The sequence below is a fragment of the Tachyglossus aculeatus genome, chromosome 23, assembly GCF_015852505.1.
Source record: "Tachyglossus aculeatus isolate mTacAcu1 chromosome 23, mTacAcu1.pri, whole genome shotgun sequence".
NCBI lineage: Eukaryota > Metazoa > Chordata > Mammalia > Monotremata > Tachyglossidae > Tachyglossus > Tachyglossus aculeatus.
The window spans coordinates 17,187,835-17,203,560 of NC_052088.1; the positions used below are offsets into that span (position 1 = coordinate 17,187,835).

The window sequence follows — 15,726 nt, forward strand, 5'->3', positions numbered from 1 at the left end:
CTGCACATGAAACAACCCACCTGCCTCAGTATTGGTCACTCAAAGCCTTTCTGGCTGCAGATGGATTTGTGACTCTTAAGGGCACCCTGAGAGCATAGTCCTTGGCTTAGCCGCTGAGACTTTTCAGAAACAGGAAAGCAGCTGAGCAATAGCAGAAAGGTAGCCTCCTTTTTTCTCTCTGAGGCTGTCTTCAAAGAGGTTTCTACGCCCGGTGTCCACAGGGGAGGAGTAAGAAAAGGAAATCCCAATTCCTTCAACAAATGGCTTCCTCATTCTGTATGACATTGGTTTTTACTAGGATTCTAAATATGCTGCCAAAGGAATCTCTCTCTACACACAGGATGACCCCTCTTCCTCAGATCTACTTGGCACTGACTGGGAGGTGGAATTCAGACCACCTCCATTTTATAAATTCAAAAGCAGAGTAAAGAATTATTTACTAGGCATTCCTCCTGTTTCAGGAGTTTCTAAACGACACGTCGGCTCCTTACCAAAGAAGTCAAGGATATACTTACACTCTCACTCTGAAAAGGGTTTAAGAAATTTCCCCCCATTTCACCATCATCCCTTGGAGTGCCTGGTTGATTACTCAGGCTCATGTTATTGGGAGAATTCTGTGAATAAGATTTAGAAGACAAGGCATTAATTCTGTGAAGATTCTACCCAGTCACCATACTGTGTTGCAAAAATGCCAAAGAACCTTCAGTGGCAACATATCTCATAACAGACTTTTCACTGTATTTTTGAAAACAGTTTTTACTTTTCTAATGAAAAAGGTACTTACCTTTATTCCTCTTCTCAGAAGTCAGCAAGTATTCCGAATTTATTTACCCAGGACACAGACGTTAAGAATGCCAAGTCTTCAAGTCAGATCGCCCAATGTAAGGTAAACAAGAGGGCCTGCCTCTTTCTGAGGCATCCTTAACCCTTCAAAATTTCCCGATCCAAATGAATAGATCACTATTCTTTTAATAAAAGTTTACAATTTTATACTCAATTTGCCAACTTCCCTATTTCTTGTAACTCTTCAATGTTCGGGGGGTAAGCTAAAACGGAGAACAGCCATCTCAAGGGAAAACACATTGGGATGTAACAAGAATTCAGAATGTATCCTCAGAAATAAAATGAATTCAAACAAGATTCTAGCTACCTGGAGCAGTGTTCTGAAGAACACCATAGAATATTTTCCTTATTGCTTTTACACTAGATAAAATGGTTGCTATTAGTAAATTAATAAAATGGAGAAAGACAGCAAGTTATTTCATCTGGTCATTAAATATGCCAAATGTATTATTATTTTGAAATACTGCAGGCAGGTCAGGAAATTTGATCCTCCTACAATACTTAATGCAGATATGGCCCCAATCCAAAGGCATTTTTATGTACTGCTTCAGTTACAAATCAGGAGGTTCTTCAATTTCAGTTCCTATTTTTAGGAGTCTGTAAATTTGGGGAAACAAAAAAGTTTAGGGCAGAAAATTTTTACTCTCTGTAAATGGTGATTTAGTAAAATTTGAGGGGGTTTAAAAATCACATTTTATTTTATATTTGGAGAGAAAAGTAATTTTGATGTGAGAAAACTGCTCAGATTTACTTGAGCTTGAAGAACTAAGGACAAGTTTTGTCTCATTTATTAAAATTTTGCACGTGTACTCCTCCCAGAAGAATGTGCATTTGCTAACTTGGACAAAAACTGGTTGAGCAATAAAGCGGATGTCTTTTTTATGGTATTTGTTAAGTGCTTACTATGTGTCAGGCACTGCTCCAACCACTGGACACAAGCTAATCAGGTTGGATACAGTCACATGGGGCTTACGGTCTTAATCCCCACTTTAAGATGCGGTAAGTGAGGCACAGAGAAGTGATGTGACTTGCCCAAGGTTACACAGCAGACCAATGGCGGAAGCAGGATTGGAACCTATTGGACTCACTAGGCCATGCTGCTTCTCCAAGGTGTCTTGCTAAATCCAGGGAATTAGGGCTTGTATCTCCTTTACTTCTGCCCACCCCTCACAAAGCAGGGATGATCCGGTCCCAATGTTCCCGTGAAGTCAGTGGGACCTAAACCCCATAAACCTGGGATTTTAAACCCCAGAAAAATGCAGGACGGAAGAGAAGAGATCAAAGCGAGAAATAGGCCTATTAAACTGCATACAAGGTATACTATTGTTCTGCTAAACAAGCACCCAAATGTAGGTGAGTATGTGTTTTCAGCAATAGATCTACATAGTGAAATGAACATGCCCGGGTAGTTACAATGATATTAAGCACCTACTGAGGGAAATGCACTCTGCTAAGCAATACTCACTCCTTGGTGAACTCATTCGCACCCACGGCTTCAACTATCATCTTTACGCTGATGACACCCAAATCTACATCTCCACCCCTGTTTGTTCTCCCTCCCTCCAGGCTTGTATCTCCTCCTGCCTTCAGGACATCTCCATCTGGATGTCTGCCCGCCACCAAAAACTCAACCTGTCCAAGACTGAGCTCCTTATCTTCCCTCCCAAACCGTGCCCTCTCCCTGACTTTCCCGTCACTGTGGATGGCACTACCATCCTTCCCGTCTCACAGACCCGCAACATTGGTGTCATCCTTGACTCCGCTCTCTCGTTCACCCCTCACATCCAATCCGTCACCAAAACCTGCCGGTCTCACCTCCGCAACATCGCCAAGATCCGCCCTTTCCTCTCCATCCAAACCGCTACCTTGCTGGTTCAATCTCTCATCCTATCTCGACTGGAATACTGCAACAGCCTCCTTTTTGATCTCCCAACCTCTTGTCTCTCCCCACTTCAGCCTGTACTTCACTGGGCTGCCTGGATTATCTTTCTACAGAAACGCTCTGGGCATGTCACTCCCCTCCTCAAAAATCTCCAGTGGTTGCCTATCAACCTTCGAATCAAGCAAGAACTCCTCAGTCTCGGCTTCAAAGCTCTCCATCCCCTCGCCCCCTCCTACCTCACCTCCCTTCTCTCCTTCTCCAGTCCAGCCCATACACTCCGCTCCTCTGCCACTAACCTCCTCACCATGCCTCGTTCTCTCCTGTTCCGTCGTCGACCCCTGGCCCACATCCTACCTCTGGCCTGGAATGCCCTCCCTCCACACATCCGCCAAACTAGCTCTCTTTCTCCCTTCAAAGCCCTACTGAGAGCTCACCTCCTCCAGGAGGCCTTCCCAGACTGAGCCCCCCTTTCCTCTTCTCCTCCTCCCCTCCCCATCGCCCCCCCACCCTATCCCCTTCCCCTCCCCACAGCACTGCTGTATATTGGTACATATTTATTACTCTATTTTTTTATTAATGATGTGTATATAGCTATAATTCTATCCATTCTGATGGTATTGACACCTGTCTAAATGTTTTGTTTTGTTATCTGTCTCCCCCTTCTAGACTGTGTGCCCGTTGTTGGGTAGGGACTGTCTCTATATGTTGCCGATTTATACTTCCCAAGCGCTTAGTATAGCGTGCTGCACACAGTAAGCACTCAATAAATATGACCGAATGAATTAAATGAATGAATGAATTTGGGGTTCATTTACTAAAATTAGTAAGGATTGCAAAGGACTACAAAGTGCTTTAAGGTAGTTTAAAATTAGTAATAATTTTCGTGGTATTTGTTAAGCACTTACTATGTGCCAAGCACTGACCTAAGTGCTAGAGTAGAGACAAGATAATTAGTGACTCTTCATTCCCAAGGTAGATCAGAATTACAAAATTATTTCTGTCAGTGGAGAAAACTGAGACACTGCAAGTCTTGCCTGGTGTCTCACACATGCCCTGCATTAGTCAGGACACTGTCAAATCCAGTTTTTTCACATCAAATCAAATTTAAGTACAGAAGAGAAGCAGAATGATACAATGGGAAGAGCACAGGCCTGGCTGTCAGATGACCTGGGTTCTAATTCTGACTCTGTCACTTGCCTGCTGTGCGGCCTTGGGGCAAGTCACTTAACTCCTCTGTACCTTATTTTCCTCCTCTGTAAAACAGGGGCTCAATACCTGTTTTCTCTTCTACTTAGACTGTGAGCCTCACGAGCCTCAGAGGTCGTGGGTTCTAACCCCGGCTCTGCCACTTGTCAGCTGTGTGACTTTGGGCAAGTCACTTAACTTCTCTGTGCCTCAGTTATCTCATCTGTAAAATGGGGATTAAGATGGTGAGCCCAACATGGGACAACCTGATAATAATAATAATAATGATGGTATTTGTTAAGCGCTTACTATGTGCAAAGCACTGTTCTAAGCGCTGGGGAGGTTACAAGGTGATCAGGTTGTCCCTTGGGGGGCTCACAGTTTTAATCCCCATTTTACAGATGAGGAAACTGAGGCCCAGAGAAGTGAAGTGACTTGCTCAAAGTCACACAGCTGACTATTGGTGGAGCCGGGATTTGAACCCATGACCTCTGACTCCAAAGCCCGGGCTCTTTCCACTGAGCCACACTGCTTCTGCTGCTATTTCCGCTGCTATCTCCTATTTAAGTTCTAAACATCACAGGCCACTAACGTGAAACACTTGTATCTATCCCAGCGCTCAGAACAGATACCAACAGATACTTAGAACAGCGCTTAGAACAGAACAAATACCATCATCATTATTATTATAATGTGGGACAGGGACTCTGTCTGACCTGATTACCTTGTACCTACCCCAGTATTTAGTGCAGTGTCTGCACTTGGATTTGCTCCCTTTATTCACCCCTCCCATAGCCCCACAGCAATTAAGTACATATCGGTCATTTATTTATTTATATCAATGTCTGCCTCCCCCTCTAGGCTGTTAATTCATTGTGGGCAGGGTTTGTGTCTATCATCTTTACACTGTACCCTCCCAGGCACTTAGTACAGTGCTCTGCACACAGTGAATGCTCAACAAATACGACTGATTGATTGATTGGCACGTTAAGCGTTTAACAAATGCCACAACTGTTATTACTATTAAGTACTTAAAAGTATAGCCAAATGTAAACCATTTTACAATTTGAAGAATACTTGGATATGAACGGAGCCTCTGGGTGGTGGCGGGGGCAGGCTTCTGTTGAGGAATATGAGGGAGAAAATGGCAGGCAGTGCCAGTTTGGGACAGGGATTTTAACCTGAATGCCTAATCCCTTTGTATCCCACATGCCACATGAGACTGTGAGCCCGCTGTTGGGTAGGGACCGTCTCTATTTGTTGCAAACTTGTACTTCCCAAGCGCTTAGTACAGTGCTCTGCACACAGTAAGCGCTCAATGAATACAATTGAATGAGTGAATGAATGAGGGTTCACTTCCTGAACCGCTGCCCCTGCAATGCTATTTACATGGGGAAGACGGCCAGGAACCAAAGACAAAGTCTGTGACTTCTCTCGACAAACTGGGATTTATGGTCGGCTTTACTCAGAAGGACCTGGGTTCTAATCCCACCTCTGCCACTTGTCTGCTGTATGACCTTGGGCAAGTCGCTTAACTTCTCTGTCTCTCAGTTACCTCATCTGTAAAATGGGCATTAAGACTCTGAGTCCCATGTGGGACAGGGACCACATCTTGTATCTACCCTGGCGCTTAGTACAGTGCCTGGTACATAGTAGCACTTAATAAATACCATAAAAAATGTGAAATTTGGGAATAGGTACTATTTTAAATGAATTCACATAGATGGAATAAATTATCCCTGAGGAGAACTATGTCCAGAGAGAAGTTCAAAGCTTGGGCAAGTCACTTAACTTCTCTGTGCCTCAGCTACCTCATTTGTAAAATGGGGATTAAGACTGTGAGACCCATGTGAGACATGGAGTGTATCCAACCTGACTGACTAAGTACAGCACTTGGTACAGTGCCTGGCATATAGTAAGTACTTAGATACCATTAAAAATATGTAGAATTACACTAATAATAATAATAACTGTGGTATTTGCTAAGCACTGACTATGTGCCAGGCTGTAGTAGATACAAGGTTATCAGGTTGGACACAGTCTACATCCCACCTGGGGCTCACAGTCGTAATCCCCACTTTACAGATGAGGTAACCAAGGCACAGAGAAGTTAAGTGACTTGCCCAAGGCTAGCCTACTAAACATTTGAGCAAACATCCCAGTTTAATTCCAATTCCTTTCCTAAGTTGCTTCCTGGACCAAACGTGGCCCTGAACTCCCCCCTTCTGGAATTCAAAATCCACCTTCCTCTTCTATTCCTTGATGATGACGATAATGGTACTTGTGAAGCACTTACTATGTGCCGAGCACTGCGGTGGGTAAAAGAAAATTAGGTCGGACAGAGGCCCAGTCCCACCTCGGGTTCAGAGTCTCTGGGGAAAAGAGAAGGGGTGCTGAATGTCTGTTTTACAAATGAGGAGAGGGAGGCACAAAGACATTATCCATCCAATCGCATTTATTGAGCGCTTACTGGGTGCAGAGCACTGTACTAAGCGCTTGGGAAGTACAAGTTGGCAACATACAGAGACGGTCCTTACCCAAGAGCGGGCTCAAGGTCACACAAGCAGGCCAGTGGCAGGACAGGCTTACTATGTGCTGAGCACTGTGGTGGGTAAAAGAAAATTAGGTCGGACAGAGGCCCAGTCCCCCCTCGGGTTCAGAGTCTCTGGGGAAAAGAGAAGGGGTGCTGAATGTCTGTTTTACAAATGAGGAGAGGCACAAAGAAGTTAAGTGGTTTGTCCAAGGTCACACAAGCAGGCCAGTGGCAGGACAGGGATTAGAACTCAGGTCCCCTGCTTTCTGTGCCCCTGTTCTTTGGTGCGATCTCAGGCAGGCAGAATCTCTCCCTGCCTGACCGTTATGCTGGATATGCGATCCGTGGGGCGGGCCAGTTGTGGGCCAGGGACTCAGGGGCAGTTACTCGTCTCCTTTATGTGTTTCTGGAAGCTCGCTGGCAGGTGCCAGGCAGCTGGCAACCAGGGAGCACTGCCACAAGCACGAGTTCATTTGGTTCAAGTGGAGAATGGAGGGGGGCGGCAGTGCTAAAGGGAGGTTATTCTCCCCTCTGCAATTGGAAGGCAGGGCATTAGCTAATCCATGCAACCCCCATATGAGGTAATTCCATGTTATTTTCAATTTAAATAGACAGACTCCCCAGGGCCACCAAACAAGCTAGTGTCTGCATCAAGAATACCAGTTCTCTTACCCAGTTCCCTGACCTTCGTTTAATTCATCACTTTCATGATAGAATAGAATTATTTTTACATAAAGAGAAATTGGCAGAAGGTGCCTGAAATGAACAAAAAAGGGTCTTGAAGGGTAATGGAGAAACTACGCTGTGAATGATCAGGGAATGAAACAATGAGGACATGAGGCCACAGGACACGCTCCTTAGTCGCTTCTGTGAAAGAAGTAAGCTAGTGTATACCTATGGCCCATACAAAGCAGCACGTTACAGGTGTTCCAGGGGATGTCAGTTAGATTTATGTGCACGCACTATGTTCAATAAGTAACACGCGTATACCGTTGTTTCTCTGGTTCTCAGCATCAAGAAAAGAAATGTGTGTATGGAGCCTGCTTAGCTGGCCAAAAAGGCACTCCAGAGGCTCATTTGTGTAAGCAGGGAGTAAAGTACACAAAAGAGCATGTGCAAAAACTTAGAAGAATTATTTTTAGCTTGTACCAAGCACTTCAGTTGCATTGCTGATCTACGTTTATGTGTGCGGTTCTCCCTAACTGCTTACTTGGAATGGGTTTTGAAAATCAAGCTTAGAAAAAAAGAAGCTATGAACATATTGCTTCCATCTTCATATGGCTTCTTATCTTACTACATAGCAAGTTTAAATTTTGCCCCTCGCTCTCCACTGATTTGTATCTGGCCCGAGTTTCTTCCCTCACTTGCTCTGGCTTCCGCAGAGATCGATCATTCAATCCTATTAATCGAGCGCTTTCTCTAAGCAGAGCACTGTACTGTGCGCTTGGGAGGGCACAATATAAAAGAGTTGGTACTATATGTTCCTGGCCCACAAGGAGCTTACAGTCACACCAGGGTATTTCACTATCTCAGTTAGAGTCTGACTTAAGTTGTGATAGGCTGTCAATACATAGCACTGCAATGAAGGTGATTCTGACCCTCTTTTAAACATTCTGGAAAGCTGCCATTGTTCATCCTCAATTCGCAAAAAACATGTACACACTCAAGGTGAGGTTTTAGAAAACAACACATAATCTGAAACCACTTCAGATGAGTCACTGTTTCAGTAGGAATTAAGGACCTGGGGTCCCACAGTCCCAAATGTGAAATTATTCATTTAAGATAATATTTTGACACGTATTTAAGAATAGTAAATTTACACGCATATACTCAAATTGATGTGAATGCTTGGCTTTAGTTTTTGTAGCCCTTGACCTGTCTATTTTTCAGTCTCTTTCTAACTGCCTTTGCCTCTGACTCTCTGTATGAGTGCTGATGTGGATGAAATATTTCTTATGCACTTCTGTAAGTGTCTCTCTGTGTTTCCATGTACACATACAGAGTTTGGGCTTCCCTTCTTGGTTTGTGCTTGTCTGTGTCAACCAATCAATCTTATTTACTGAGCTCTTACTGTTTGGCAGAGCACTGTACTAAGCACTTGGGAGGCCACAATATAACAGAATTCACAGACATAGTCCCCGCTCACAACAAGCTTTCTTCTTGGGCCCTTTAAATCTGAGCAGGAAATAGGAAATGTTTTCTCTTTTTCTACCCCTCTGCATTCTATATTGTTCTGCTGGCTGTTCTGCACAGTACAAACACATACCGGCATGACCATAAGATTTTTTAAAACCACAGTGTAGAAAAAACTGGTCTTCCTAATTTAGAGTAAGATTACCATATTTTCTGAAGCCCAAAGTGAGACAAAAGGTAGGGTTTTCAGGGGCAGGGCTTAAATGGGGGAGTTTACCAAAAGTTCCAGATTATGGGGGGAGACAATAGAAAAGGGAGGCATAGAGCTAGATAAATGGAGAGGAAGAGATAGGTGGGGAGGGAAGAAAAGGGAGAGAAATTCATAAGTGTAAAGTGAGGCAGAAAGAAGTGTAAGGGAGACAGAGAGAGAGAGAGAGGAGAGGATGAGGAAAGTAGGGGGAAATAGGCAGAAAGAGATATGGGAAAAATAAGAGAAAGACCACAGATGAAGAATTCCACTTCACTCCTTCCCCTCGCTCCCTGTCTAAAGCAGGATCCTTAATAGGCCCCTGGCCTGCCAAGCCTAGAATAGAACCCTAAAATTGGGAATTCTGATCAACTCACTTTCGAGGCCTATGAACAGCTAAAAACTGTCTCTTGCCAAGACAAAAGAGGGAAGGAAACAAAAGGGGAAAAAGAAAAATGAGGAAAAAGAGGGGAGGGTAAAAGGCAAGTGAAGGAAAAAGGGGAAGAGGAAAAAGGGAGAAACAGAGACGGGAGTAGGGACTTATTCATTCATTCAACTGTATTTACTGAGCACTTACTGTGTGCAAAGCCCTGTACTAAACTCTTGGGAGAGTACAATATAACAATAAACAGACACATTCCCTGCCCAAATGAGCTTACAGTCTAGAGAGCTTACTCCAAATGGCAGCACTTTCTTATATATACTATATATTGACACCCATGCCCATCACCCCCGCCAGCTCTTCCATACATTCAACTCCCTTCTCAGGCCCCCGGTTCCTCCCCCTCCTCCTTCCCTCACCCCCAACGATCTGGCCTCCTACTTCATTAACAAAATTCAATCCATCAGGTCCGACCTCCCCAAAGTCTCTTCCCCCCTTTCTCCAACCCCCCGGCTCTCAACACTCTCTGCTACTCTCCCATCCTTCCCAGCGGTATCCTCAGAGGAACTCTCCTCCCTCCTCTCAAGTGCTACTCCGGCCACCTGTGCTTCTGACCCCATTCCCTCTCATCTTATGAAATCTCTCGCTCCATCCCTTCTCCCCTCCTTAACTTCCATCTTCAACCGCTCACTCTCCACTGGTTCCTTCCCCTCTGCCTTCAAACATGCCCATGTCTCTCCCATCCTAAAAAAACCCTCTCTTGACCCCACCTCACCTTCTAGTTATCGTCCCATATCCCTCCTACCATTCCTTTCCAAACTCCTTGAACGAGTTGTCTACACGCGCTGCCTAGAATTCCTCAACAACAACTCTCTCCTCGACCCCCTCCAGTCTGGCTTCCGTCCCCTTCATTCCACGGAAACTGCGCTCTCAAAGGTCACCAATGACCTCCTGCTTGCCAAATCCAACGGCTCATACTCTGTCCTAATCCTCCTCGACCTCTCAGCTGCCTTTGACACTGTGGACCACCCCCTTCTCCTCAACACGTTATCTGACCTTGGCTTCACAGACTCCGTCCTCTCCTGGTTCTCCTCTTATCTCTCCGGTCGTTCCTTCTCAGTCTCTTTTGCAGGCTCCTCCTCCCCCTCCCATCCTCTTACTGTGGGGGTTCCCCAAGGTTCAGTGCTTGGTCCCCTTCTGTTCTCAATATACACTCACTCCCTTGGTGACCTCATTCGCTCCCACGGCTTCAACTATCATCTCTACGCTGATGACACCCAGATCTACATCTCTGCCCCTGCTCTCTCCCCCTCCCTCCAGGCTCGCATCTCCTCCTGCCTTCAGGACATCTCCATCTGGATGTCCGCCCGCCACCTAAAGCTCAACATGTCGAAGACTGAGCTCCTTGTCTTCCCTCCCAAACCTTGTCCTCTCCCTGACTTTCCCATCTCTGTTGACGGCACTACCATCCTTCCCGTCTCACAAGCCCGCAACCTTGGTGTCATCCTCGACTCCGCTCTCTCATTCACCCCTCACATCCAAGCCGTCACCGAAACCTGCCGGTCTCAGCTCCGCAACATTGCCAAGATCCGCCCTTTCCTCTCCATCCAAACCGCTACCCTGCTAATTCAAGCTCTCATCCTATCCCGTCTGGACTACTGCACTAGCCTTCTCTCTGATCTCCCATCCTCGTGTCTCTCTCCACTTCAATCCATACTTCATGCTGCTGCCCGGATTATCTTTGTCCAGAAACGCTCTGGACATATTACTCCCCTCCTCAAAAACCTCCAATGGCTACCGATCAATCTGCGCATCAAGCAGAAACTCCTCACCCTGGGCTTCAAGGCTCTCCATCACCTCGCCCCCTCCTACCTCACCTCCCTTCTCTCCTTCTACTGCCCAGCCCGCACCCTCCGCTCCTCCACCACTAATCTCCTCACTGTACCTCGCTCTCGCCTGTCCCGCCATCGACCCCCGGCCCACGTCATCCCCCGGGCCTGGAATGCCCTCCCTCTGCCCATCCGCCAAGCTAGCTCTCTTCCTCCCTTCAAGGCCCTGCTGAGAGCTCACCTCCTCCAGGAGGCCTTCCCAGACTGAGCCCCTTCTTTCCTCTCCCCCTCGTCCCCCTCTCCATCCCCCCGTCTTACCTCCTTCCCTTCCCCACAGCACCTGTATATATGTATATATGGTTGTACATATTTATTACTCTATTTATCTATTTATTTATTTATTTTACTTGTACATTTCTATCCTACTTATTTTATTTTGTTGGTATGTTTGCTTCTGTTCTCTGTCTCCCCCTTTTAGACTGTGAGCCCACTGTTGGGTAGGGACTGTCTCTATGTGATGCCAATTTGTACTTCCCAAGCGCTTAGTACAGTGTTCTGCACATAGTAAGCGCTCAATAAATACGATTGATTGATTGATTGATTGATTGATAAAATGAGTAAATTAAATATATGACTCCTAATAACTCCAGAGGAACCCCAAGTATTTGTCACTGCATTGACAAAGTATTTGTTACTGGAACCTGCAATTCTGATATCACCTTTACAGGAATTACAGAAACAATCACAAAGAAAGCACCTTCATCTCCAGAAATCAAATCACACACCTCAGCTAATCTGAACTGCTTTGATAACTGTGGGTGGTCACCATTGAAATTACAAAAGCAGAAAATTAATGGAAGTACACAATGAAACCTATGTCGAAAATCCAGCTAAACCAAAAAGCACTACAGTAATTTGTTTAATAATTGAAGCCTTGGTTTCAGTTACGTACACTTAATCAATAGACTCTGAATGAGAAAGGGATAGATTTTAACTTGAACTTGTTTCTTCTGGGTTGCCCCCAAATACAGCTCGCCCAGTTGTTGGTGACATTCTTGTGTTGCTAGGCAACCAAGGAACCTAGACATTTCATGACAGAATACTAATGTCATTGCTCCAAATTAAACTGATTTAGCTTCAAGTCTTAATTTAAAACATTAAGTTCTCAAACAACCTTATTTTCTTCTTCTGCTGATGACTGGGAATTTTACATTAGTATAAAGGAATATGAAATGAGTGGAAAAATTTACATCAAGCAATGAATTACTACATTTATCAACAACTCTAGCACTTAATGTATTTTCTTATATCCACCCTTAGCACTTGATATAAATGTTTATTCACTTTTACATTCAGTTATTTATTCTGACTATTTTACTTGTGAACGTTTTTCTGTTTGTCTCCCCCATTAGAATGTAAGCTATTTGTGGGCAGGGAACGTTTCATTTTTTTATTTTGTACTTCCCAGATGCTTAGTAGAGTGCACTGCTTCAAGTGGGTCTGGAATAAACACTAATATGGTTAATGAAAAGTCTTGCAAGTGCCTAATTGCATTGGTGGGTAATAATTAGTTCTGATCATTCATAACTACACAGTGTTTTTGACATGCATGAAAAGTTCTGGGTAATGGTAGTAACCACAAAAATAGCCAGGTGTTCTTTGTTTACTGAAAATATTGTGCATTCAACCAAAGCTGTATTTTTAGAGAGCCAAGTCAATGAAGAGTGAAGTGACAGATAACATACTCTTTGAAATGCTCATTTTGGGGCTTGTTTTAATATAATCTCCTTCTAATCACTTTTTATTCAATTTTGGGAAAATTAGAATAATGATTGAGGATAGCAGCATTGCTTAATGAAGGTTTGAAAAGCTAATGAAATGTGTAAATGCAATATCCTTATGACATATAACACCCATTTCTCCAAATTTACCTCTTCTCATGTTCAACAAGATTTGATTACATTTCCTAAAGATTATTATCTGAACCATGTTCAATTGTTTTACAAGGATGTAGCAGCATCACATGATTAAATGGATACGACTTAGATATAAATGAATTAACCACAGTACATGCTAGTAATGGATACTAACGTGTTAAGGGAGAATCATTTATATATTCTCCACTGAAGATGAACACTTGGCCCATCTCTCCCTTGGGAGACCAGCGGAAGTGAAAGCAATTCTCCTTCCTGGGATTGGGAAAACCTGTGAGTTCTGGGGAACTTGAACCCCCTGGGCAGGTCAGATCGGCAGGAGCTGACACCTGGCTGGTCTTAGACAGCTCCTTGGGCCTTTCCAGCCTCCATTTCACGTTGGGGGTGAGACGTGGCTGGAAAAGTCACTTGGAAAGGATTGAGGAGACTGCTTTAACAATAATAACTGTGGTATTTGTTAAGTGCTCACTTTGCACAGAGCACTGCACTAAGCACTGGGGTAGATACAGATTTGTCAGATTGGACCCAGTCCCTGTCCCGCATGTGGATCACAGTCTCAATCCCCAATTTACAGATGAGGTAACGGAGGCCCAGAAAAGTTATGTGACTTGTCCAATGTCACACAGCAGACAAGCGCTTAGCACAGTGCTCTGCACACAGTAAGTGCTCAATAAATACGATTGATTGATTGATTTACTTTATATATGCATATATGTTTGTACGTATTTATTAGTCTATTTATTTTACTTGTACATATCTATTCTATTTATTTTATTTTGTTAGTATGTTTGGTTTTGTTGTCTGTCTCCCCATTTTAGACTGTGAGTCCACTGTTGGGTAGGGACTGTCTCTATATGTTGCCAACTTGTACTTCCCAAGCGCTTAGCACAGTGTTCTGCACACAGTAAGCGCTCAATAAATACGACTGATTGATTGATTTACTCTATATATGTATATATGTTTGTACGTATTTATTACTCTACTTATTCATTTTACTTGTACATATCTATTCTATTTATTTTATTTTGTTAGTATATTTGGTTTTGTTCTCTGTCTTCCCCTTTTAGACTGTGAGCCCACTGTTGGGTACGGACTCTCTCTATATGTTGCCAACTTGTACTTCCCAAGCGCTTAGTACAGTGCTCTGCACACCGTAAGCGCTCAATAAATACGAAAAAAAAAATGGTGGAGCCAGGATTAGAACACACATCCTTCTGCTTCCTAGGCCCTTGCTCTATCCACTAGGCCATGCTGCGCAGGCAGGGGTTATGTCCAGGCAAGACACAGCCTGCACCCTTGATTTCCTTCCTCCTGGACAAGTAGAGGAGAAAACCCTCTCACCTGTGGATTTTCCCTTCAATATGGGGGGAGAGGATCTTCTAGATTCTCTTTCCTCTCATACTTTCCATTAAAGCTCACTAAAGCAGTCTCCTCGATCCTTTCCAAGTTAGTTTTCCAGCCACCTCTCACCTGCAACGTGAAATGGAGGCTGGAAAGGCCCAAGGAGCTGTCTAAGGCCAGCCAGGTGTCAGCTCCTGCAGATCTGACCTGCCCAGGGGGTTCAGGTCCTCCAGAACCCACAGGTTTTCCAGCCACCAGGAAGAAGAATTGCTTTCACTTCTGCTGGTCTCCCAAGGGAGAGATGGGCCAAGTCTTTAGCACTGCAAACTGAATTAAGTATGTAATATACAATAAAATACCACTAACAACTTCGAACGAAGTACATGACGGACTCACCTTGGAAATACTGTCCATGTCTCCTGAGCCTGAAATTAAAGAAAACATAAAACATCCTGATTAGCTCCTAATTGCATTCAACTAAGGATTTAACATTATTTAATATTAATAAATGCAGTACCGTGTTTCAAATGCGCTTTCAGAGTATGCACCTCCTGAGTTGGTTTAATGAAGCAAAATGTTATTTGGTGAATATCCTCTCTTCTCATGATGAGTTCCAGAGACCCTAACACTTAGCTGCAAATCAGCGGATGGTTTTCACCTGAGGCTTAGGTATCTGTCTAATCTCAGTAACAACAGTAATGAATAGCTTTTAATGTGAAAAATAAATGGGACAAACTGCAGAGAGTCCTAATCATTCCAATCATCTGATTCTTAATTCCAATGGCACTCCTGAATTTGTAAAACCATTAAAACTATAAACCAGACACAATGCTATGTGACTGACAGCATTCTGATAGTGGTTACATTTTGATTCTGGACATTTTCTCAATTTAGTAATAAATACTGTAATATAATAAGTAGGATGAAAACATCGTTCCTCCGGTGATCAAATTGAAACCTTTTCCAAGAAATGCTTCAGAAGCCTTGTTAATGTCCGTGCTCATTTACAGATCAAGATTTCAAAATAATAGTGGTGTGAAAATTCATATAAGAGATGAATAACCATTAAAATGTCTTCATTTTCTGGTTAGGAATCAATAGCGTACAAGTAAAGCTATTTATAATAACTCAGCTCTGATTTAGCTATAACAAAGCGATAAATATATTTTAGAAACCCAATGTTTTTGGACTAAAATATAACTAATGTTTCATAACACTAACCAGCTAGAAAAAATACTAATAAAATAGTTTATTTTTAAGAATAAAACGTATGATTAATAAAAAAGTATACATACCTGCTAAATGTATGTATATATAAGCAGACTTCAGAAAATAAGCATATGACTAGAAAGATTACGTGAAATCCTTTTCCAAAGTGCAAAAACTCTATCATAACCAAGAATGTTGTAACTATAAC

The 15,726-nt window shown here is 43.5% G+C and overlaps 1 protein-coding gene across 8 annotated transcripts in view; it reads right to left on the reverse strand.

Annotated features, from left to right (window-relative positions):
* SSBP2 (single stranded DNA binding protein 2) overlaps positions 1 to 15,726 on the reverse strand; it is a 344,236-nt gene that overhangs the window by 4,299 nt on the left and 324,211 nt on the right. For all 8 annotated transcript variants that reach the window (XM_038765540.1, XM_038765547.1, XM_038765543.1 and 5 more), the window contains 2 exons: positions 14,706 to 14,734; positions 516 to 614 (listed from right to left, as the gene is read on the reverse strand). In XM_038765540.1, the coding sequence (XP_038621468.1) occupies positions 516 to 614; positions 14,706 to 14,734 (128 nt within the window). The remainder of the gene's footprint in view (positions 1 to 515; positions 615 to 14,705; positions 14,735 to 15,726) is intronic.